The sequence below is a fragment of the Microtus pennsylvanicus genome, chromosome 3 (assembly GCF_037038515.1).
Source record: "Microtus pennsylvanicus isolate mMicPen1 chromosome 3, mMicPen1.hap1, whole genome shotgun sequence".
In the NCBI taxonomy this organism is placed as follows: domain Eukaryota; kingdom Metazoa; phylum Chordata; class Mammalia; order Rodentia; family Cricetidae; genus Microtus; species Microtus pennsylvanicus.
This window is the reverse complement of record NC_134581.1, coordinates 118,365,001-118,390,619: the sequence shown is the minus strand read 5'-3', so window position 1 is coordinate 118,390,619 and position 25,619 is coordinate 118,365,001. Positions and strand designations below refer to the sequence as shown.

Here is a 25,619-nt window from a genome sequence, read left to right as displayed (position 1 = left end):
ATGCTCTAGCAATCCGAGGGTTCCTCCCATAGATCTCCAGTTGTTTCTATCTCTGTCTTCTATGGTGCATGGATGTTATTATGACTAAACCAGCATTCATTCTTTCACTCAGTAAATGCCGATGGTAGGCACTGTTGAGTCATCGGGGTATTGGCAAATAAGGCACTTTCTGCTCTTGAAGGCTGAGTCTTTTCATGTTTTTCAAGTTAACAATCCCAGGTACCCAGAGCTGCCCTTGAATTCAGTACTTAGTAAAGGATGACCTTGAAGTCTTGATCCTCCTGTTTCTGCCTCCCAAATCTTGGGATTATAGGCCTGTACTGCAATACTTGGTTAAGGCACTTTACAAATAATATATTTTTGTGTGTTTATGTATTGATGCCCCAGAGTAGTGGTCAGAGGACCACTTGTGGGTATTAGTTCTCTCCTTCTACCCTGTGGGTTCCCTCTCAGGTGGCCAGACTTGGCGCTGAGCCATCTCTCTGGCCTCAAGGTGCTTTTGTTTCCTCCTAGTGTTTTCAAAAGTACTTGGAACGCCTGTTACAATCCGATTTCTTGGAACCCTTCCATTCTCTTTAAGTTTTCTTAAATCCCACCTCCACTCTTTATTTTTTTTATTATTATTACCCCTGTCTGAAGCTAACAACCTTGGCAGAGACTCCCTTGTTATTTCTCAGATAACAGGATGGCAGTGCACCCCTGTGGTCCTAGCTGGAGTTAGAGGCTGAAAGACTGGGAGTTGAAGGACAGCCTCGGCTAAGTCTAAGGTTTGAGGCTACAGAGGCCACTTAAGATCTTGTCTCAAAAAACCAAAACCACACAAAATGCTTTGCAGGTAGTTTTATTGGTAGGTAATCTGGATGTGTTAGGTTTTACTTTGATTGATCCTAAGGTGCATGAACACTCATTTTGTACACTCCTCACCGAGGAAAAGCCTGCTACCAGAAAGCAGAATGCTGGGAACTGACCACACAGTTCTCTGTCACTCACGGAGATCCAGGGATGTTTCTGGCACATACCACAGGGATTTAGGATTGAGTATAGAGTAGACTAGAAACAAAGGGAAAAGACCCCCAAAGTTGACAGGTGTTTTGCGGTATGACTTGGACAGCGTGTTGGAAAGGTCCACTCAGTTATAGAGCACACGGGCGCCTTATAATGTTCTCACGTTGTCCTTAACACACATCCATCCAGGCTTATTCACTGATAGACCCATCCTATAAATAACGGTTATCAGGAGACAGATCCAGGACCTTGTGAGCCATGTCTCTTTGCAATGCCTTTCTCCATTTGATGTGTGTCTAAGATCTTCCCTCATGTCCATTCAAGCCTTTGTATTTGGGTATCTAGTTGGGAGACACTTCGCACCATCAGAGGCCCTTGATCCCTCCTCAGTGCTTCCTTAGAGCACTGTGACTCATTCATTCATTCATTCATTCATTCATTCATTCATTCATTCATTTTTCCATCCTTGCCACAGTTTTCCTCCTTCCCCTCCTCCTCCCAATCTCCCCGCCCCCCACACCCCTATACCCACCCCCCAGCCTTTGAACACTGTAACCATAAACCAGAACAGTCATGAAGTGGGATGGCCAGCTGGCTGTCAGTCGCTCATCATAAACACCGCCGATTACCTGGTGTTAATGGTTTACAGTAATTGCTGAAGACTGTCACTGGCGCATTCGATGATAGGTGTGTCTGTTTAAAGATAATTTATACCGACTGCCTGGTGGTTGTCCTGCAGGAAACTTACCATATATGGAAGTGTGGTAAAGTGTCAGTTTGTGCTAGATGACTAATAATCGTATTATCATTACAAACCTGTTATTTTATTACATGCAAAAAGATGATCGTTTTTAAATAAATTAAGCATCTGTTGTCACTGCCCCCATGAGGTTATGGGTTTTTCTCCAACGGATTGTATGTCATTTATGTTTCTTATTGTAGGGGTTTACCTTTTTTATTTTATTTTATTATTTTTGGCACTCCTGCCCCATCTTGTCATGTGCTCAGATAATAATTATAAGTATATACCATTGTACATGTTTTGCTTATTTGTATATTTTATATTTTTTATGTGGATTTTGTAATTCCTCTAGATCAGGAGTATCAATCCATTACTGTCACACAGCAAACATTATTTTTTCTTGATTTGCTGTCTACATTTACTTTGTGGTACCTTTCTTAGTGACATTTTTGGTTCAGTCTTTAAAAAAACACTTTGGTTAGATCTTTTTATTCTAAGGCTTCATAAATGTCTATAAATATGTATGTATATTTACATATACACATTATTTTTAAAATTTATATTCATGTGTCTGGGTGTTTGTGCATATCTGTGTGTTATCTTGGCATGGAACATGTGTGGAGTTTGTAGGACAAGTTGTAGGAGTTGGTTCTCTTGTTCTTCTGTGAGGGCCCTGAGGATCAAATGTAGGGATGTCCTCAGTGTTGGTCCAGGCACCTGTACCGGGAGTCACTTTTCTGGCTCACATATGGTTTTCTTCAGGGGTCTCACTCTGTAGCCAGGCTGACCTCATACTCACCATCTAGCCCTGATGGTCTGGTACTCATGGTTAACCCCCTGTCTCTGATTCCTGGGTGCGAGGATTATACACAGATCTGGCTGCTATATTTTTTCATTTGTATTGCAGTTTTTATTCCTCCTTCCCATTTGGTTTTCTGAGACAGGGTTTCATGTAGTAACACAGGCTGGCCTTGAGTTTCCTATGTAGCTATGGATGAACCTGAGTTTTGATTCTGCTGCCAATACCTCCTGACTAGTAAGACGATAGGCATGTGCCCTGGAAAGAACTCTTAAAATGGTAATTATGTGCATATGTAAGTTTCTTCATGTGAGAATATGAATATGTGAGTGAGGTGTTCACCATCAGAGGCCAGAAGAGAGGTCAGATTCCTGGGAACTGGAGTCCTTAGTGGCTGTGAACTGCCCACGGTAGCTTCTGGGAACTGGAGTTCTAGTGATTGAGAACTGCCTGCCTCTGGGAGGTGAAGTCAAGCCATCCTCAAGAGTGGCAAGCACTCTTAGGCTCTGAGCCATAATTCAATAGTCTTTTGTTGTTGTTTTAAGTATTTCGTTTGTTTTTTGAGATGACGTTGATGCCCTTGAACTTGTCCTAGCCTTCCAAGTGCTAGGGTGGCAGGCATGAACCAGTATACCTGGCAAAAAGTCTTCTTTATTACGTACTGGATTTTAGGTAATATGTGCTGATTTCTCAACTTTTTTTTCTGTTTAGTTAAAACTATTTTATTTGTTTTTGGCTAGCAGTAGATTACTAAAATTGTAATTTTATCATGAATTTTAATAAAAATTAAGCTGAATTTATTATAATTCATCTTCAAAGTTTTCCTTAATATTTTAATTTATATTTCAATTTAACTATTTTTTTTTTCTTTTGAGATAGGGTGTTACTTGGGCCCAGACTGGCCTTGAACTCAAAGTTAGCTGAGTCTGGCCTTGAATTCCCCCTGATTATCCTCTCTCTAAGCTAACTCTAGTGCTGGGATTCCAGGTGTGTGCCACCATGCCCAACTCAAATTAACTTTTAAAACATCTGCAACTTCCAGGAAAAAGTTTTGATTGGTGTTTTGCTGGGAAGTATGTTAACTATAAATATTATAGTGTGTACAGGCTAGGGATAGAAGGTTAACAGGAGAGTGTTACTTATTTAATTTTAGAAGGTTTAATGTAAGAAACTACTTTCAGGATGACCGTTACGTTTAGGTGCTGGGGGTTCTCAACAGCGGAATCGGGATCCCCTCAGGAGCCGTTGGAAACCTGTTTAATTGTACAAGGATTAAAAGTTTAATTGTACAAGGATTAAAAGTAGTTGATTTTTTGTCACAGTCACACTTTGGAACTTTTCTTGTTCCAGATGTGAAGAAGGATTTGATGAATGGAGGTGGGAAAATAGCACAGTGCCTGAATGGATTTTAAAGGCCGCATCTGTATGGACCAAGGAAGGGTCATTATGGTAGCAGAAGTGGAACTGATGGGCTATTGGGATGAGTTGGATGGAGGGGGATGATAGAGTCAAGAAGGCATTGGATGACTGTGGCCTGAAACTTAGTCGGCTGGTTGGAAAATAGTACAAAACCCATAAATGAGGCAGCAGATTCCCAATGGAGCAGTGGGCTTTGGGTCTAAATTAGCCTGTCAGTGCTATCCAGATAGATGTGTTAAAGCAAACAATGAGATTACTGGGTCCAGCCCTTGGGAGAGTTCGTCTCAGGCAGAACTTATTGCAGGAGGTGTGAACACCCCTGTCAGGAGAAAAGTTAGTTGAGAAGGCAAAAAGAGGCAGATATCCCAGTTCATCGAGCTCCCACTGGAGGAAAGGCATACGAAGTGGGCAACAGATCAAAGGAAGCCAAGACATTAAGATAAACACTGAAGACAGCTGCTGAGTTAACAAGACAATGATGTAAAATTATTTCACAGACAGCTGTCCTAATATGGGATAAACATAAATATGTAGATGATGGTGTAACAACGTGACCATTTAGCAAGACAGCGTGAGCCCGTTGAAGCCTTTGGCCAGGTTAGCAGCACCAGGATTTTATTCTCCCTCGTTGAGCAAGGCTCAGGTCCAATAAACATAAGCAGTTGGTTCCCTTTCCTGACAGTCCTGTAAATGTTTTACCAGTGGTGTATGTGGTTGGAAGGCTGATGACATGGCCAGTGGGGTCTACTGCTGGATAAGGCCATCATGGCTCTCCTCTCCCAGCAGCCCTTTGTGAAAGCACCCTGCAGGGAAGTGTCCTGGTCAGTTTGAGATTTTTTTTCTCTGTCCTCAACCAACATGCAAATCGTCTTCAGGAGTTAGTGTCTTCCCATGGAGTTAATGGTGGGCAGCCAGGAGAAGTGACAATCGATTGGCAATCAACAAAAACTAAGAAAGAAGACGTTGGTGGTCACTGGTGTCGTAGATCTAGTGGACCTAACAGACATCTAAGAACATTCCACCCAAACAACAAAGAGTACACCTTCTTCTCAACAGCCCATGGAACTTCCTCTACAGCTGGTGACTTGTTAGGATGCAAATGAAGTCTCAACAGATAAAGGAAAATTGAAAACCAACACATCCAGTATACTCTTATTACAGTGGAATAAAGCTTTAAAGCAAAGGAAATAGCAGTAATAAAATGTATATAAATTCATGGGACAACTAAACAGCACACTATGAGTGATTGTTGTCGGAATTTTCTTTCCTGCCAGGTTCCCACAATCATTTAGTCCCAAAGAAATCACACAGAGGTCTGCTTTAATCATAAACTGATTGGCCTAGTAGCTCAAACTTCTTATTAACTCTTATAACTTATATTAACCCATTATTCTTATCTGTGTTAGCCATGTGGCTCAGTACCTTATTAAGCAGGGAAGTTACATCTTGTCTCTTCTGTGGTCGGGTCAGGATTGCGGAGAAATGGGCTTCCTTCTTCCCAGCATTCTCCTGTTCTCATTGACCCGCCTCTACTTCCTGTCTTGTCGTCCTGCCTATACTCCCTGTCTGACTACTGACCAGTCAGCATTTATTTAAAATATAATTGACAAAATACATTTGTCCCACACCAAGTGATTAGGACTCATTGCAGAAATCAAGAAGGAAATAAAATCCTACAATTAAAATGAAAACACAGCTTACCAAGTTCTCTAAGGTTTTTGTTTTGGTTGTTGGTTTACTGTGGTGCCGGTAACACATATTAGCATGTGTTCTGCCACTGAAGCTATGCCCAGCTTGTAATATTTTGAGATTATAATATCTTTATGTAATTCAGGCTGATCTTGAGCTTGAGAGGCTCCAACCTGTGCCTTCATAACTCAGGAAGCACGAGTGTATACCGTCAGGCTTACCTCAATCTATCATTTTATGGGGATGATCTGGAGGGAATGATATTGGCTGAAACCAATGAAGTATAAGTAAAACAAATTAAAGAGGTTTTCAACAGCTGCTCTTTTGTTGTTTCTCTTATTAAAGACACTGAAAAGGAATAGCAAATTCTACAACTTTGGTCTCCATTTGTGTTGGTATTACTAGAGATTTGTATTTTAAGTGCACATTTGAGTTCCTGCACGTATGTTTGTACACGCCATGTGAGCTCCTTGGCCCTAGAGGACAGAAGATGGTGTCAGAATCACTCCATTTGGAGTTACAGTATTTGAGAACTGTCTGATAGGAAGCTGACAACTAACTCTGGGCTCTTTGAAAGAGCAGCAAGTGTTCTTAACCATTGAGCCATATCTCCAGCCCCCAAATCTGGACTTTTAAGTAGGAAAATCCTTGTTCATTTTTATGGCCCAGATAAATTTTGGGATTGGATTGATGTGTGGTTCATAATATGATACGTGCCTTGACTTGCAACACTGTTGGAGGAGAGGCACTAGGAAAACCACTAATTCTATAGTTATTGCATAATTCTGATAAGCCCATGAAGACAATGACGATGGTAAAAGAGCATTTATAACAGTGATGAAGGAGCCATGAAGGAAACCTTTGTGTGCTAGGTTTGGCCAAGAGAAAGGCCTAGAAGTCAGAGTAGTTTGCAAGTCATTAAATTACACTTGAGGTGTGAGGTGAGATAAGGAGGAGAGAGCAGAGAAATCTAGCTTCCCTGCAGGTCATTTAGAGGCTTTGGGTTGTGTCCTCAGAGTGAACAGAGTGAAAGGAAACTATGGTTGACACTTAAGCAGAGAAGAAGTCAGATCCCTTAGTTAGAATGGAAACCGTGTGTGTGTGTGTGTGTGTGTGTGTGTGTGTGTGAGAGAGAGAGAGAGAGAGAGAGAGAGAGAGAGAGAGACTTATCCTGGCAAAGGTGGAGGTGGAGTTGAGACTTCCAGGGTAAATCACACACATACCTCCCCCCCCCCTCTCTGTGTGTGTGTGTGTGTGTGTGAGAGAGAGAGAGAGAGAGAGAGAGAGAGAGAGAGAGAGAGAGACTTATCCTGGCAAAGGTGGGGTTGAGACTTCCAGGGTAAATCACGCACATACTCTTCTCTCTCTCTCTCTCTCTCTCTCTCTCTCTCTCTCTCTCTCTCTCTCTGTGTGTGTGTGTGTTTGTGTGTATTTGTGCTCTCGCGTGCACACAGGTCAGAAGATATTTGGTAGAGTTGGTTTTCTCTCTACCTTTACATGAATTCTAGGATCAACCTCAGATAATCAGGCTCCTGCAGGAAATGCCTTTACCTCGTAAGGTATTTTGCCAGTCTTGGTTTGAATATATCTATTTATTTCATTTTTAAATTATTCCCATACTGAGAATCAGACCTTGTTGAGATAAACACCCAGGCAAATGCTTTAGAACTGAGTGTCTCCCTGGGCTGCCCAGGTTGGTTTTGAGTTCCTTCCTGGGCCCCAGAGATCCTCCAGTTGGATTCTCATCACTAACAGGAACTATAGCTATGCCCCTATGATTTGACCTCACTATTTTTAAGCGTCACCAAGGAGCAACAACAGTTAAAATGAGTGTGGGAAGAGCTGTGAGGCAGGTCCGTCATTCCCGCTACAAAAGATGCCTAGGCAAGAGAGCCTAAGTGTCCGCACAAAAAGTTCCCCTTTCAAAGGGACAGCATAGTTTATTCTGTTACCAAGTATGAGTTACCGTGGCCCAGGGAACATGAGCCAGTTTGTCCCAAACAGCATGCTCCAATGTGGTAAGAGTTTCATGAGGATTTTATAGTTACGGAACAAAAGAAAGTCTTAAGTCATGCTTCAGATACCATGGTGGAAACGGCAGGAAGTTGAGTTACAGTAAAGACGAAAAATCTTTGCTATGGGTTTCAGATGCCAGCTGATCACATTATTACCTTGGCTTGTTGAAAGCCAGCAGTCTTACGTTCATGCGTTCAAGGTTTCAGGTGACACATCACAAGGATATTAGGTCAGAGGTGGGTGGGAGCTGAGATAATTTGACTCCAAATTTGTGATATGCCAACTCTCAGATGACTCAGCCTTGTGGAATCAATAACATAGGTAATCCTCTTTTCCCTGGTAGCTTTGGTTCACACAAGGTCAAGCCTAGCCTTATCACTGTGAAATACAGCAAAAATATCTGTGCATAAAGAGTATAAAGATCGGATCCCTACACAATGATGTTTTCCATGGTCTGGAATGATCTAATAGCTCTTTGTCCAAGTAGTTACTTTCTGTTAATTGGAGCATTCGGGGTTTCTCACTAAATCCTTTTAGTTTAGTTTAGTCTTTTGTGTTCAAGACAAAATCTTTTTGTGGTCTGCCTGACCATGGATTTACGATGCATCAGCCTCTTCCTTTGTTTCCCAAGTGCTGAAATCACAGGCATGTGCCATCCTGCCTAAGTATTTTATGCTGCCACTCAGTCAAACAGTTGCTAACGGCCTAGACTAGGAGTCCGGACTTCTTGTTCTGAACGAGGAGACCCTGCTCTGATATCATAAACAGTGGTGAAATATGAAGCAGGTGGAGATGAAGCCGAATCAACAGAAGTGGGCTAGTCGGGCCTCCATCCTCGAGATGCCTACTTTCAGAGTTTCCAGGAACTGTTTCCAAGAAATGATTACAAGAAGATCCAAGAGTTGTTGGGATGAAGGGGGCAGTTGTAGGTGAAAGGTGGTGCTTCCCCAAGATGTGTACTGCCTGGAATCTACCAGAATTGCCAAGACCAGTGGCTTTTCTCTTCATGAACTCCCTGAGATAATATTCTAGCTAAAAGCACCATTTGGCTCTTACGGTTCCTCTTTTCTTGATCTGGAGACCATCTCTGTCTCAAAGTGAGTGAGTTGGGGTAGACTCTGCACCAGCTTGTCTTTCTTCTTTGGAGGAGTGTGTTCTCAGCTCCTCTCCTCTCCATTTATTCATCCTTTGTTCTGATCTGAGTAACTAGGGATTAGTAACACATCCGCAGATGTTTGGACACAGCCCAGCTTTGCTTTCTTCATTTGTCCATTCAAAAGCCCGTATCAGTGCTTCTATTCCATACACTTTCATAAATGTCAAGGAAGTTGGAATTGTAAACATATATATGTGCTCATGAAGTTGGCATTCAGAAATGGGACTAAAAGTCTCCAATATAGCTGGATCATTGCTATACAATGCTCAATTGGTAGAGCATCTGTCTAGCATTTAGGAGGCCTGGGTTCAAGCTCCAGCAATGACTGCACCTGTGAGCCCAGTTCTCGGGGAGTGAAGGCAGCACAACGGAAGTCCAAGGTCATCCTTGGCTGCATACTGAGGTCTAGGCTATCATGGGTAATGTGAAGCCCTGTCTCAAAGAAGGAAGAGAAATTCTTGTTGTTCCAAATGGACATGACCCAGTCGTCTTATTTTTTGAACTTAGTTTTAATAAGTAGCTCTAGTAGTGTATGACTTACCTGGCTTTCTTCTTCAGCAGCTTTCATGTTCACTGAAGGCACAGATGCACCCTGGCTCTTCTCTGATTCTGGCCCAGCTGCTGCTACTCTGTTCCCAGGCTGTGGTTATGGTTGTGTTGTCCTGACCATAGTTACCCTGGTGTTCACTAATGCCTTGCACTCAAGACGTTTATTCTCATGCTTGCTTCTCAGAGATTGTGACTCACTGGGTGTTATTCTAGCTCTCCTGTTTCAGACGGATACTCATGTCCATGGTAGTATTCAGATCAACGAGCATGCACGTGAATAGGGTGACCTGAAAGCCATGGGCGATGTCTGATGTCTATTGGACAAGGCACCAATCTATGAATACAGCATGATATCATTAGGAGATTTTTTTTTTCAGTAGTCTTTGGTCCTACACTTGGTCTCTGGGTTATTGAGCCTCCAAGTTCTAGAAGATTAGGCCCAGGCTAAAGGCCCCCTTAATCCCACTTCCCACGTTGGCTAATTTGTTACTTCCAGAGCCGTTTTCTTTGGGTGTCTTTCCCTTTGTGAGGATGAACAAGCAAACCTTGGGGAAAATTGTCATGCAGTGTGTACAGCCACAGCTGTGAACATGGAACATGGCTGGTGCGGTCAGGAGAAAATTTTAAGTTTGATTTCATCTTAATTAAAACTTGAATTGTCACCAGAGCCATTGGCTGTAGCTACTGCACTGGAACATATAGTTCCTTGTATGTCAATAGCTCTAGATGTAACATCAACGAATGTGGTCTGCATTCCTGTGTTTTTAAGTCATCAATGAAGTAGCATTTGGCCTGCGAGAACATTAACTTTGAGGCCTGGAGTTAGCTCAGTTAAAACCTGAGTGAACCTTCAAAATCTCCATCTCCAGTCTCTACCCCTCTTTCCTTCTTGGTTTCTTTCTGTCTTCAAACATTTTTTTAAGACTTATGTTTATGAGCGTTCTTTCTGCATGTACACCTTTATCCCGGAAGAGGGCATCAGATCCCACTGTAGATGATTGTTCGCCTTTGTGGGTGCTGGGAATTGAAACCAGTGCTCTGGAAGAGCAGCCAGTACTCTTAACCACTTAGGCATCTCTGCAGCCCTTTTTAGTTTCTCTCCAATGGGAAGATCTGTACTTCCCTCTCATTGTAAACTTGAAGTGAGATAATGCCTGCCATCACACTTTTTGGACCTGCTCTTACAGAGTTTTGCTTGTGTATTATTGATCTTCTTGTCGCTGTGGCAAAATACATGACAAATTCCACTGAGAGAAGTGTTTATTTTGTTCCAGATTTTGAGGGTACAGTCCATTTTGGCAGGGACTGTACGGTAGCAGGAGTTTGAGACATCTGGTGACATTGCCTTCGGTCAGAAAACCATGAGATGACTGTGTGTGCTCAACTTACTTTCTCCTTTTCATTCAGCCCAGGACTCCAGTCCACAGAATAGCATTACCCATATTTAGTGTGAGTTTTCCCAGGATAACCCAATTGAGAAAATCCCACAGCCATGCCCTGAGATTTGTCACCTATGTGACTCTGGATTCTAAATGGACAGTTTTAATCAGAGCTTGTTCTTAGTTGTAAGAATAAAGTGTGCTCATTTGGAACAGAGAAACGGTGTATTTTTGGGCTCATAAATGCTCCCCCCCCAATGTTTAGCGTGCCTGTGTGTTACAATACTACCAGTAAAACAGGAGCTTTAGAGCTTGTGTGGGTCATATGTGAACAAGCTGAATTATTAAAATATTTCTTGGCTGCAGCTCCCCTTTAATGGCTAGAAGACACTGCCTGGCAGCAGGCATCCTGGTCCTCGGGCTCTTACTCTTAACCCCTTTGCAGCAACGTTCCCTGGTAATACGGATAAAAAGGGAGGAGTCTGAAACATTACTTTATAAGATTATTTGAACACACACACATATGTATTTAAATACATAAAATTAAACACATGTATTATATAAATAAATAAATAAATATAGCTAAATATATATTTATATGAGTTATGCCATATGGGGTGATAATGCACCCCTCTTCCCCAGGAGCCAGAGACTACCCAAAACTGCAGGGTCAGACATAGGAAACTTCCCTACAGGCTGTTGGTTGAAGGAGTCAGGAGATTCCCCAAACAATAATAGGTGCTTCCACTGCCCATGGTTGCCTACCAGAGTGAAGGTAAGACTCTGTTGCTGAAAACACCCCCTACTTCTGACCACACTAGCACAGTGAAACTGGAGCTGCCCTGGACGGCTTCTGCCCGAGGGCTAGCTCTCATAGAGTCACAAGTTACTGTGCAGGCTGCCAAGGGAGACAAGCAATGAGCGGTTCTACATGGCCATAAAACCTAGAGTCAACACATTGACCATCCCAGCAAGGCATCTTTATTTGAGCAATAGTAGTGTTCGCTGTCTAATTAGACACTCAGGAGGAGGGAATCCATGCCTGGCACTGTGAACCTAGCCAGCTGCCTGTTGCTGGAGAGGTCATGGACCCTGGAGCAGAGTCTACTGCTGTCATTTGCTAAACCAATATAGTCTCTAACTGCATTCCAAAGCCTCATCCTTCTACCCTCAGGTAAGTGGAGCTCTCCCCTTTCACCAGGTAGAGACCACCAATCACCAAGGCTCACTACTGGTCAGAATGCAGAGAAGTGACCGTGGGGTTCTCAGCCACAACTGATACGTGGGGCTTTATTTTATTTTATTTTTTTTTTAAAGATGATCTCTGGTTTTGAGCTCTCATGTGGTTGAGGAGGGATTTGAACTTCTGACTCTTCTTTCTCCTCTGGAGTGCTGAGCTTCTAGCTATTCCTCCCCACATCCAGTTTATCCAGTGACTGAGTCCGTCCCCAGCCCTCTCTACTACTTCTCTCTCCTCCTCTTGTTCCTTCTCCCTCCTCCTCCTTTCCTGTACCTCCTCCTCTCCCCATATCTCCTCCCCATCCTCTTTTTTGTTATTTTTTTCATTTGTTTCTTTAGAGATAAGATTTCATGAATTTTTGCTCTTTCCTCCCCCACCTTCCCTAAACCAGGCCTGATTTATACAGAACTGGACCAAATCCAGGACTTTATGTATGCTAGGCAAGCAGTGTGCCATTTGTGATCCCAGTACCTGAGAGCCCCAGGCGGAAGAATCAACAGGAGCTGGAGACCAGCCGGAGCTATCTAATGGGGATGGACACACACACACACACACACACGTACACTTTCATACCTTAGCTGTCAAAGAAAGTGGATATTTTGAGGGAGAATTGTGCAGTGGATTAATTGCTTTATAACCAGGCCACTGCTGAAAATTTTGTGATAAGGACTGAGAAGGTATCTGAAGAGATGCAGTTGATAATCATTTTAAGGGTGTGTGGGCGCACAGTGGATATTCTGGAGGGCCTAGAAGTGTCTGCGAATGGAGGAAGGCTGTGCATCCTCATCAGTTTCCAAGTCTTTGTGGTTCCATGTCAGATGTGCGTTCTCTGGATGGAGTCCCGTGCGGGTGACGGAAACCACAAAATAGTAGCACTCACAGAAGACGCTGGCTCTATGCAGCCCGACAGAATCAGGGCTCTGGCGAAGAGTGGTAGAATCTGAAGAGGTGGTGTTCTGGGTAGCACCACCACCAACCCCTCTCAAGGGTCAGGACTGTTTCCTCCTTCCTTGTTTAGGAGGAAGGGTGTTTCCTTCTACTCCCGTCCTTGATCTACTGCCTTGTTCAGAACTAGAGCTCAACACCCACCTTGAAAGGCAGGTTTGGTAGAGAATTAGTGGGAAACAAGGGGCAGCTGCTCCATGTAACTGCGAGGGAAGGATTGGCACTTGAGTAAACTCAGAGGATCCCAGCATAGGAAGAGGAGTTTGGAACTGGGGCTCTGGTGTGTTTGTGACTGGGCAAACCAAAGGAATATTTGGTTTGTCGTGGAAACTGTGGAACTCTCCTTCAGGTAATTGCTTGTTAGTTGTTAGTTATTCTCTGAGAGTCTAAGTGACTCAGGCCAGCCTTGAACAGCTGACAGGCTTCCTCTTCCTTGTAAAGGCTGGAATTACAGGGGTATTTCAGCACGCCCAGAAAAGTATTATGTTTTTATTTTAATATGTTGGGTGTGTTTGTGTATGTGTAGGAGGAAGACAATGACAGACTCTCTTATTATAGCCCAGTCTAGTCTTGGATTTATCATCCTCCTGCCTCAGGCTTCTGAATGCCGGAACTACAGACAAGTATCATTTTGTCCAGTTCTATGAGGTCATACAGTCAGAGAAAAGATGAGATCCATTCATGTTTCAGAAATATTTATGGCACCTGATTTCTTCGTTTGTTCATGTTGCTATAGCAAGTGATACCTTAGAGCGGTAATTTATAAAAATGGGAATTGGTTCCTCCCAGGGCTGGAGTGTGGAGGTGATGGCCCTGTCTGCATTTTCAGTGTGGCGCTCATTGCTGGGCTTGTCTGTCCTCACATGGTGGACCAAGAAGACTGCAGTTCTTTCTTCAACCTCCCCTGATGCTATCTTGGCGCTTTCTTAATATTTGCCACACAGGATGTGAAGGCATAAGTCACAAACAATGCCACACCAGTTTGGAATTATGATTAATAAGGGTGGTATTTATTTAAAGGGGAAAAAACTTACAGATCACCGTCCCAGACAACAGCCCTCTATGCAATCAGGAAGAAGTCTAGAGCAGGAAGCAAAGAGAGTGAGAAGGGAAGTAGCCGCTTTTTTAAAGGGAGAGAGACCACGCCCCAGTGGGCTGGTATCTCAGCGGCTATTGGCTGGAGGAGCAGAAAGACCTCCCGCAACAAGGATGGAAAAATGCTTTTGTGGGTACTGGGCACGCATCTGCCTAACTGTGCTCCATCCACCACCCATTTTTATTATGTTTTGTTTTGTTTTTGATTTTTCGAGACAGGGTTTCACTGTGTAACAGTCATGGCTATCCTGGAACTTATTCTGTAGACCAGGCTGGCCTCAGCAAACTCACTGAGATTTGCCTGCCTCTGCCTCCCAAGTGCTGGGATTAAAAGCCTGCGTCACCACCACCAGGCCCCTGTTTTTAATATTTTGAGAGATGGTCTCCTTACACTGTCTAGGCTGACCATAATTTGTAATCCTTTTGCCTTAGCCTCCCTACGGACTGGGATGACAGCCAGCATATCTGTCTCTTTAGCACTTTTATAATGAAGGCAGAGTTTTCATCACCTAAGCACTTCCTAAAGTCCCCACCTCCCAAGGTGACATCACTAGCAACACATGAAATTTGGGCTGCACGGAGATACATGTCTATCCCTTTGATATTCTTCAAAGCTGAGGCAGGAGCTTGAGTTTGAAGCCAGGCTGAGATAATATAGCGAAACCTTGTCTCAAAAACAAAATAAAACCCCAAATGAGTTTTGGGTGACATTTAGACTGGTGCATGTATGACGAAAGGTGAAATGGACTCACACTTATGCTATAGTATGGAAAACTGGTGACCAAGTCGAACTTAATTTCAGATCTTCATAAGCTTACAATATTGCGGATGTCCCCCAACTTGGGTTGTCTTTGAACATTTAATTATTTGATCCCTTTACTGGGCTGGTGATGTGTGGGCTGCTAAACCACAGCAGCAACTGGTAGCTGTCATCCATGTGATGAAGACATTGCCCAGGCCACGTTGCTACCCAGCTGTGTATTGTGTGGGTAGGCGAGGGGCTCTATATTTCCTCACCATTCCCTCCCTCTGCTCTCTTGTCTTTGGTTTGTGTTAAAGATAGAATCTCACTGTGTAGCTCTTCTAGCAGGAAGCTCACAGTGTTCTTCCTGCCTTGATCTCGGGGCTGCTGGGCTTACAGGTGTGCGACTCTATGCTTGGCCTTAAATGTGTTTCTGAACAGGCACAGCGGCACACACTTCTTCTCCCAGCCTGCGTCCTCTAGGCAGAGATGGGAGGATGGAGAGTAAAGATCACCTTCAGTGCTTAGTGGGTTCGGGGTAGGCCTGAAGTACAAGAGACGCTGTGTTAAAAAAAAAAAAAAAAACAAATAAAATCTGCATTTCTCTGAAACTGCATTTGATTCATTTATTTGTGTGTATGTGTGTGTGTGTGTGCAAATACCATGGTACTTGGGGAGGTCAGAGGACAATTTACAGAAATCAATCTCTCGTTCTATCATATGGCTCAGAGACCCAGCTCAGGCCGCCTGGCTTGGTGGAAAGCACTTTTACCCACTTATGGGCATCGTCAATGCCTCTCTTACTTAAAATATTGTCAATGAGCTATTGAAGCACAATCTCAAAAAAAAATGTCCCAGATCATCTGTTCACTATTGTTAGTCCATCCCTGTGTGCTATTGATGGCGGGTATGACACTAACTGAATCTTTGAACTGTCTCTAATACAGGAAGTTATGTGTGTCAATACAGGAAGTTATGTGTGTTTATTTTATCTTGCTAAGACAGGGTCTTCCTGTAGCTCTTGCTGCCTGGACCTCGCTCTGTAGACCAGGCTGGCCTAACTCACAGAGCTCTACCTGCCTCTGCTTCTCAAGTTTTAGAATTAAAGGCATGTGCCACCACACCCATCCTACACCTGCTTATTAAATGCATGACTAAGGGATAATTCAAAAGAGAAAGTTGTCCATGGAGTGTCTGCTGTTTCCATGAGTTGGTGTGTGTGTGGTAATACATACACATTTTCTTATAGAGACAGATGGATAAGTCATGACAGAGAAGCAAAGGCTGTGCCATGTGGTGGTGCATGGGCAGTTAAGGAAAAGTGTAATATGAGATCTCACGGGCAGTGAAGAATGGGCAAATAAGGGCAGGGCATTCTAGGTGAGGGAAGTGACAAAGAAAGACCCCAAACAAACAAAAATCTTCCACAGAATCCAGGAGTAGCAATAGCCATCTCCTGTATTGACAGATCCTCAGACTTGATGGATTTGCAAGATCTATATAGAAAAGTGCAGGATGGTATTGGTGTCCTACATGTGTAAGGATATGCTAGGGTTTTAAACACATAATCTCATTTATTTCCATCTCACTTTTCTAAGAGCAACATGGAATAGCATTTCCATTTTTATTATGCAGAATTAAGGCTCTGGAGGGGCGCTTACCATTAATGGTCAAAAGAATCACCTTCATGTCGATCCTCTCCAGCATGGCTTATAACCAAGGCTAGTGTAGAATTCCTGTCTTCCATACTTTTAAACCACACTTCCAACTGTAAATGAGACAAGCGCCAAGTCAGATTATGTTCTACCTTTACTACTAGAAAGAAAGAAAGAAAGAAAGAAAGAAAGAAAGAAAAAGAAAGAAAGAAAGAGAGAAAGAAAGAAAACAGAAAGAGAAAACATTGCCTCTAGAGGGCCCTGGCAGTGCATGCCATATTGAAATGGTATCAGTAATACTTTTTTATGCGCTGTAAGTTTTTCCGTGCTCCATCATCTTTGGTACATATGTGCTGGGGGTTTGCCAAGTGGGAAGACTGTCATGTCTAGAAGTTGTGGGAGTCCTTACCAGAGAGGCCAAATCTACTCTTGTTTATTTTACCCATCTTCCTTCCATGCCTGAACAGTTTTCTTTTTCAATCTTTTATTTCCCACTTTCCGCTCTCTCTCCTTCTCTCCTCCCCTCCCTGTGTCATTTTGTGTCACTCTTTCAGTAGGAATCACAAATTGTCCTCCAGCAACTATAAACCAGGAAGGATTTACCAGGAAAATATAATCCTCATTAGCTTAAAACAATGGCACGCGATGCGGTGTTGCCTCGTGTTGGTTTAACCGTATCCTGTAATTTGAAGTGGGGTAAGATGCTTCTCTGGTTAAGTCACTGCTCTGGTGCTGGTTGCTATAAGGGTTTCAAGAATATAGATTTCAAAAACACTGAAAGAGTAATTCCAAACAAATGCAGCCGCGCTCTGCATATTTGAAACATATTGTCTGAATTTATCTTAAATCTCCGTGTTCCAGAATGTTTTTGTGTGCATGGGTTCGGCCTGGCCGGTGGTTTCTTCATCCATCTCTACTCTGAGTGGATTGTGTAGAGCAGAACAGAATGGCTTCCATATGGTCCCACTTTGTTGTCGTTTGTAGGGCCTCTGGGTTGGAACCATTTGATCAGAGAAGTCCACCGTCACAGGAATTTGGCTAATGTCAAAACCCGAAATATATTCATGTGCACATATATCTGGTCAGAATGAATCTATTCCTGTTTGAACTAGTGGCATTCTTCCGTGTGTTAATTGGTAGTTCTTGTTCCTAAAGTATTGATGAAATTGAGTGTGTGGTTCAAGGCTGATGTTGACAACCGTTCCCAGTTAAAGCCATGAGGGGATCTGTCATCTTTCCAGAAATGGACAGAGATCGCGATACAAAGATTGCCTTGTGCAGAGATCTAAATCTTAAGTTTGAAGAGGAAGCTCTCTGTGTGCTTTATACTGTATCTCCTTTTTCCTTGGTAGAAGTACTTAAAAGTACAGAGGAGTGGTTGAGCCATATCAGTTTAGGTATTGCTATCTGAGGTGGGCTGAGGAGGTCGTCAGTTAGAGGTAAGCAAATCTTCCCAGGGCATCTCTCCCTTTGGGGCCTTCCTTCTTGTTCTGTTCTTTCCCAGTTTCTTCCTTTTACTTCTATTGCTTTCCTCCCACTTCCTCCCATTTCCCCTTCCCCCTCTGCTCTTCCTCTCTCTGTCTGTGAAACCACGTGCGTGCTCCAAGTCTGTGTATCTGGCCTGTCTTCCCTCCTGGTTCCCTGTGAGTGTTAGCCGAATGAAAGCCAGATGGACCAGCAGTTCCCACTGTTATCTCCCAGCAGACTCTGGCAAGCCTCTTCCTCTCCCTCCTTTCTTGGCATGACAGGACTATTTGCCTTTATTTAGGGAGACTGTGTTCGCTGCTGTACCTCTTCCCTCCGCTGCAGCACAAGCAGAGAGCTATTCATTCTGTTCTTGCCAAGGTTGGTTGAGGAGAGTGGAGTGTGCGGTGGGTTTATTAGGGAGCAGTTGGAAGCCTGCCTAACTTATTTATTTTTCTAAAATAAGTGATTACGGTGCTGGCTGTTAAGGACTCTGGGGTAGCAGTATGAAGACTTTTTTTTCCACAGTAAGGTAAAGTCCAGCAAGTTGTGCTTGCGTCCCTCCTGACATTTCCCTGGGGACACTTCTCTTGCCCTAGAGTGACTCAGGGTGAAGCCAGTGGTAGAGAGTGAGGAACAGCGCCAGACACTGCTGGCTCTGTCATGAGGCAAAATGCACTTATTACATTGATGTTGATTTTATTACATCATCCCTAATATCGTATCAACATCAGTTCAAATTTTAAAATGCTCTATTATATTGCTTCCCCACAGACTATGATTTTTTTTTTGACAGGGTCTTAGTAATTCTCAGGAGTTTAGGCGTCTGTATAGGACAGGACAACCTCCGATTTCAATCACTTCTCCTGCCTCTGCCTCTCAAGTCCCGGGATTCCTGGCGCGGGCCTCTCAACTTGGGTAGGAAATTGCTTTTGTTTGTTTGAGCTGTAGTCTTAGGTGTTTCAAGGTGCCCTTGAACTCCTGATCCCCTTGCCTTCACCTCCCACCTGCAGGGATTACAAATCTGTGCCTTGAAATCTGCCTCAACACGTTGCTTTGAAGAAAGATGAACTAGGTTTGGGTTTTTTTTGTTTGTTTATTTGTTTGTTTGTTTTAGACAGGGTTTCTCTGTACAATAGCCCTAGCTATCCGGGAACTAGACAGGCTGACTTGGAATTCAGAGATCTGCCTGCCTCTGCCTCCCGAGTGCTTAGGTTTGGGATTTTAAAAGTAGTGATCTGCGGGTTTACATTTTCATTTAATAATTGACTTTAAAATACTCGTTTATTTTAATTTTACATGTATGTGTGTGTGTATGTCCCTGATGTATGGATGTGTACCATGTGTGCACAATCCCTAGGAATACAGATAAGGGCACTGGATCCTTTGGAACTGGAGTTACAGATGATTGTGAGCCACCATGTAGGTGCTGGGAACTGGATCCAATAAGTCCCCTTAACCACTGAGCCATCTCACCAGCTCTCTTAGTATTTGACTTTTAAGTAAATTGAGAGTTACTTGTTATAATTGTCATAATAGTTTAAAAACCCTGCTCTGAATAGTGTGTAATTTTACACTTTGAAAAGAGTACAAGGGTAGAATTTTGTGTCTAAAGTTGTAGAAATTCTTCAAAAACGTTTTCTGAAGTATCTGTCATGTGTTTGTATAAAATTGGATCCAAAGAAACAAACAAGAAACCATTTCATTTTTAGCAAGAACTCTATTGCCTTGAAAATTATATTAGAAATAGGTGGAAATGTCAAGGGAAAAATACACTTAGAAGCCCCACGTCCACACTGCCATCCATTCCTGGGGGCCTGAAGCAGGAGGATGATGCAGGTTTGAGGCCAGGCTGGCCTACATGCAGAGTTCCCAGGCCAGCCTGGCCTACATGCAGAGTTCCCAGGCCAGCCTAGACTGTAGAGTGAAACCCTGTATCAAACAGCGATTATACATGGGCAAGAGGGGGAGTAGACTTGTGTGAGAACAACTTGGGCTTATAAGTGGCCACCATTGGGTATTCGGGTTTGTCCAGGGCCCCTCTTTTGATGTTTATCAGCTTTTCTTGGGGGCTTCATATACTAACATTATTAAGTGGAGTGTTGGTCTCAAGCATGTAGCAGGACATAAATTCACACATTCTATATAAAGAACAGCTCAACTTCATTGTGGACAGAGCGTTTCTCTGTTTTTAATGTAGGGCAGATAAAACTGAAGATCCAGGAAACATAGCTTGTTTCATTTAATCGACCAGAAAACCAAGCGAGGCAGGGTAGGAGGTGTTGCAGGAATGCACTGTGAAGGGGCCTGTTCCTGCCGGGACCTGACTGCTTCACTGACACTCGGTAGTTGTTGCTCCTGAGCTGTCAGGAGGGGTTCATTACGTCCGTCTCCCTCATCTGTTTTCTGCTCCTCGCTAATGTTGGCTTCGGCTCTGAGTGAAGTTGTGCTGGTGCATATAACACCAGGAAGGTAGCATCTGCCGAGCCAGAAATAACAATAGGGTATTATATAGCCTGGTTACAAATGAGGTCCCGCCATCTGTGCTACACCTTCTCAAGTGGGACTTGGATGGGGAAAAATTCTGCCTTAAACTTCCATAGATAAGTGTGTTTTACTGATAGACAATGCTGAATTTCTTGTGTTTGTGTGCCTCTGCAAAAGATAGACCCCGCTTGCGAGTGGGGTGGTTAAGGGATGAAATAACGTGTTTCTGGTGGCATTCCCAGATCGGACTGAGAAGCACTCCACAATGCCAGACTCACCTGTGGATGTGAAGACGCAATCTCGGCTGACCCCTCCAGCGATGCCGCCTCCCCCAACGACTCAAGGAGCACCAAGAACCAGCTCATTTACCCCGACCACGTGTAAGTACTCAGCTTGTGAACTGAAGTTTTCGGTTTTGAAGGTTCAATTGAAAGTTTTCTGCACGTAGAAAACAATCAAGGAAAAATAAAATCCCGTATCAATGCTTTATGCAAAATCGAGTGCAAAAACCTTGAAAGTGTGCCAGTAGGTAATGGTTATTGAACCCAAACAAAAGGGTCATGTTTTAGGTGTAATTGGCACAACTGTGCATATTTGCCTGCCTTTATATTATTTCTTTAACATTATAATCTGTGACAATTTGAGCAAATGAATAATATTACATTTGTTCTCTTGCTCTGGTTAGGCCTATGATTTTTAATTCATGTTAATGTAGAGCTAGCTCTTTATTTTGGTTGTTCAGTTTCACTTAGAACACAAAAAATATGCTATAATTATTTCTAGTTACTTCTACCTTGCTTTCTTTTATGTCAAATAGCTAGAAATAATGTTAAAATAAAAAGAGCTCACATTCTGAACCTTAAAAAGGCCATTGCTTGGTGCAACAGTTACCTATAGAAACTTCCTGAATTCAACAGCATGATTTTTGTCACGAACCTGCCGGGCTTTTATCCAAACCTATTCCATTTGCATTCAGCTCAGGTCCTGTTCTCTGAGTCGAGTCATTGGGGTGTCCTTCCTCCTGCAGCATTCCAGAAAGGGACTGTAAATTCTGACCACCAACTAACTTCCCCATTCTAGCGGAGGTACTCGGTAGGATGGATTTAATCAGTCCCACGGTTCTGGTTAAAAGTGACATCAAAGCTTTGTGAGGCTAAGCAGTGTTTATCTGTTCTCCATGATACTATTAATGGACCATGTGCCATGAAATCATATGAATGAAAAATATCTAATAGGCAAAAATAAATCCATGAGTCTCTAATGATACATGTCCCACACCTTCCTGCAGGACCCCGCTGCCCTTCAAAAGAGCCTTCCAAATGTGTACGGGGTGGAAGGTTGTGACCTGTCATCCAATGGTTTGTTATCCAAAGTCATGGTGACCGTGTCTGTCTCCTCTGACAAGGCCCAATGAGCTAGCGTTGATAGGTAACTTTGTTCCTCGTTGAGATTAAAGAACATTTAATTCTCTGTTCTGCTTTTGCTTTTGAGAAAGGGTCTCCTGTGTAGCCCATGCTGCCCTCAGACTTGCTATATTATAGTCAAAGATAACATTGAACTTTTTATCCTCTTGCCTAATCTCCCAATTGCTGGGATACCAGGAATATGCCACAGCACACGCACACCTCCACTTCCATGCTCGTTCTTACATACCGTCATCTTGATGTTCAAATATGTTCAAGTAAGGCCATCATCTTGATATTCAAATAAGTTGTTCAGGAAGGAATTTAGTAAATTAATTTCTAATCCATGCGTTGGGTTAGTTTGAGTTGTCCCCTTTCCCATCCTTAAAATAGCTCCTTAGTAAATCCCAACCCATTCTGTCTTCCTATGTAAAACTTAACATTTCCCCCTAAATGAATGGTTAAGAAATACGAGGGAAAGAAAATAGCCGTCTAATTGGGTGGTATAAGGTTAAAACTTGAAAGTCCTCTTCCTATAAACACAGCTGTCAGTTGTGTGTACAAAACATGATTAAGAATGCTCAATGATAAATTTAGTCCCCACCAAATGTACACTTTCTCTCGGGGACCGGTTTGGGGAGAAACCGTCCTGTTCTATTGATGTAAGCCTGTGACAAAAGCCTGACTTCCAAAGCTGTTTGTGCTATGTTTGAAGCGTTTCAGGTGGCTGGCATATGTGCACAAGGGAGGCAGGGGTGGCTCCGTGCGGCAGCAGGCTCCATTTATTATCAGCTTCTGTGCAGCAGGCTGCCCCTCACTGTGAGCAGAAGACCTGAGCTGACAGAGTTCCCCAGGCCAGGGATTCCCTGATGGCCAAGCATTTTGCCAAGTGTCCCAATATTTTTGAAAACACACAACCACTAGATTTCAGGACAAGGACCCTTAGTGGCAGTTCCCTCATTCCTTCTCCTTGTACACTGATTTACTTTTCTCCTTTTGGTTTTATGCCCTTGACAGTAACGAATGGCACGAGCCATTCACCTACGGCCTTGAATGGCGCCCCCTCGCCGCCCAATGGCTTTAGCAACGGGCCTTCCTCTTCCTCTTCCTCTTCTCTGGCTAATCAACAGCTGCCCCCAGCCTGTGGTGCTAGGCAACTCAGCAAGCTGAAACGATTTCTTACTACCCTGCAGCAGTTTGGCAATGACATTTCACCGGAGATTGGAGAACGAGTTCGCACCCTCGTACTAGGACTGGTGGTAAGAACACAGAAAGAAGTCTGTTTTCTGGGACAAGAGGCCGTGTGTGCCTTGGGAGTGGGGCGGGTAAGGCAGGAAAAGTAGATGCCCCAACCCCACAGCAGTTTCTATGTTTTCAGGTATTGAGCAAGTCTTTCTGATTCTACAGTAAAGGGTTTTTCAGGTCTGCATTCTGAATGGACTCTACCATAGTCAATATTACTGTTGGACTGATAACTATATAGGGATACAGGCAGTTGTTGACTTGCTCATAAGTACATGGGTGTGTTTGCATATGTGTGCATAGATGTGTTTATATGCTATGTATTACATGGATATGTATATAGACATATATATGTGTGTGTTTATACAATATGTACATGTGTTTGTAGATTCTTCTCATAAGCATAGTCTCCTGGCATGGTTAAGGGCTATCTACAGTAACAGAGTGGTTTGTTATGTTAATGAGTCACTTAATCCAATTGAATGCTTATTTTAATGTCCTTGCTTTAAGAACTTTACTACTGGCTTAGATGAACAAGAATTTATGACAAGTAATACATTCTTCTTTCCTGTAGTTTCATTCTTAAGACTAAGTGCATTAAAGATTTCATTGCGAAACAGACGTAAAATTTACCATTTTTTTACTGTACCATTCACTGGCATTACAAATACAGACATATTGTATAGTTGGTACCCCTGATGCATCTCCAGACCCAGAGCTGCTGTGTGTTCAGACAGAGAAAGAGAGAAAGGGGGGAGTGAGTGAGAAAGCAGGCATGTGTGTGTGTGGGTTCATTCATACACACATGCCTCTGTTTTTGTGTGTATATGTGTGTGTGTGATGTATATGTGTGTGTATATGTGATGTGTGTGTGTGGGTTCATTCATACACACATGCCTCTGTATGTGTGTGTATATGTGTGTGATGTGTATATGTGTGTGTATATGTGATGTGGGGGGGGTTCATTCATACACACATGCCTCTGTATGTGTGTGTATATGTGTGTGTGATGTGTATGTGTGTGTATATGTGATGTGTGTGTGTGTGTGGGTTCATTCATACACACATGCCTCTGTATGTGTGTGTATATGTGTGTGTGTTGTGTATATGTGTGTGTATATGTGATGTGTGTGTGTGTTCATTCATACACATATGCCTCTGTATGTGTGTGTATATGTGTGTGTGTGATGTGTATATGTGTGTGTATATGTGATGTGTGTGTGTATTCATTCATACACACATGCCTCTGTGTGTGTGCGCGTGTATGTGTGTGTGCGCACGTGGGTTCATTCATACACACATTCCTCTGTGTGTGTGTTTGTGTTTGTGTGTGTGTGTTGGGGGGCACTGGGCATGAAAACCAGGGTCCCACACATGCTCAGCAAGTGTCCTTTTCCTGACCTACACCCTCAGCCGTCTGGAGTCGTTCCATTTTCTCAGCTGAAACCTGTAGTCATTAGAGAGTAGTCCATTTCTCTCCCACCTGGTACTGTCTAGTAACGACTAATTGAGTCTGTTCTGTAGCATATGAGGGCTGCAGAGTCTGCTCCTCCTTTCTCAACTTCCTGAGTTCTAGGATTACAGAGCTTGTAGGCCCTTTTAGTTTTATTTTTTAAATAATCTTAAACTAATTCTTTTTATCTATTATGTATGTATGTATGTATGTACGTATGCTTTTCAAGACAGGGTTTCTCTGTGTAACAGCACTAGCTGTCTTGGAACTAGTTCTGTAGACGAGACTGACCTCGAACTCACAGAGATCTGCCTGTCTCTGTCTTCTTAGTGCTGGGATTAAAGGCGTGCGCCACCACTACCAGGCTTAAACTCTTTACTGTAGGTAGAATTATTTAAATTATTATTTTGAAAGTAAATTATTTGTCCTGGCATATTCCACTGTATTCTGTATATTATCAAAGCGGAAATGAGAGTATATGTCCTCTTTTAACTCCTTACCTTCAAGTCATTTTATCTTAATTGTGGTTTTTTGATACGAACAATTCCTTAGTCCTTAGGAAGGCTGTGGCCCCAGTACTGAGCCATGGGGTCCCCTGATTAAGTAGCCCTTCCCTCCAGGCCTGAAGTGGAGCTGACAAGCGTCCCCTAGATGACTTATTGTAATTATGTGGAGTGACCATGGGCAAAACACGACCAAACACAGGCCTTGGATCATCACTGCCTGCATTTAATAGCTTCCGCATTTAAAAAAGGAAGAATGTCCTTTTTCCCAGTCTGCCAGCTCCTCTGTCCCCAGGACAGAAGGTGCCTTTTGTAGAAGTAGACATGCATCCCTGAACTTGATGTCCTAGGTCAGTTTCTTACATCCTCCTCTACATTTATTGTTTCCTCGCTTCCCCTCCTTTCCCTTTCCCCTCTCCCTTCTTCCTTCCCCTTCTTCATTTTTTTGATATAGGGTCTCTCTATAGCATTGGTTGTTCACAGGCTGGCCTTGAACTCACAGAGATCTACCTGCCTCTTCCTGCCACATGCTGGGATCAGTAATGTGAGCAACATGCCCAGCTCTTTATTTTTATTTTTTAATTTGTGTGATATATAGGCCTTCAAGCACGTCAGTAAACCAAGGAGCTGCAAAGT

At 43.1% G+C, this 25,619-nt stretch overlaps 1 protein-coding gene across 4 annotated transcripts in view; it reads left to right on the top strand.

Moving 5' to 3' along the window:
- The window catches only part of Runx1t1 (RUNX1 partner transcriptional co-repressor 1), a 145,698-nt gene that overhangs the window by 67,984 nt on the left and 52,095 nt on the right, over positions 1-25,619 (top strand). For all 4 annotated transcript variants that reach the window (XM_075966940.1, XM_075966936.1, XM_075966937.1 and 1 more), the window contains 2 exons: positions 20,625-20,762; positions 22,803-23,044. In XM_075966940.1, the coding sequence (XP_075823055.1) occupies positions 20,625-20,762; positions 22,803-23,044 (380 nt within the window). The remainder of the gene's footprint in view (positions 1-20,624; positions 20,763-22,802; positions 23,045-25,619) is intronic.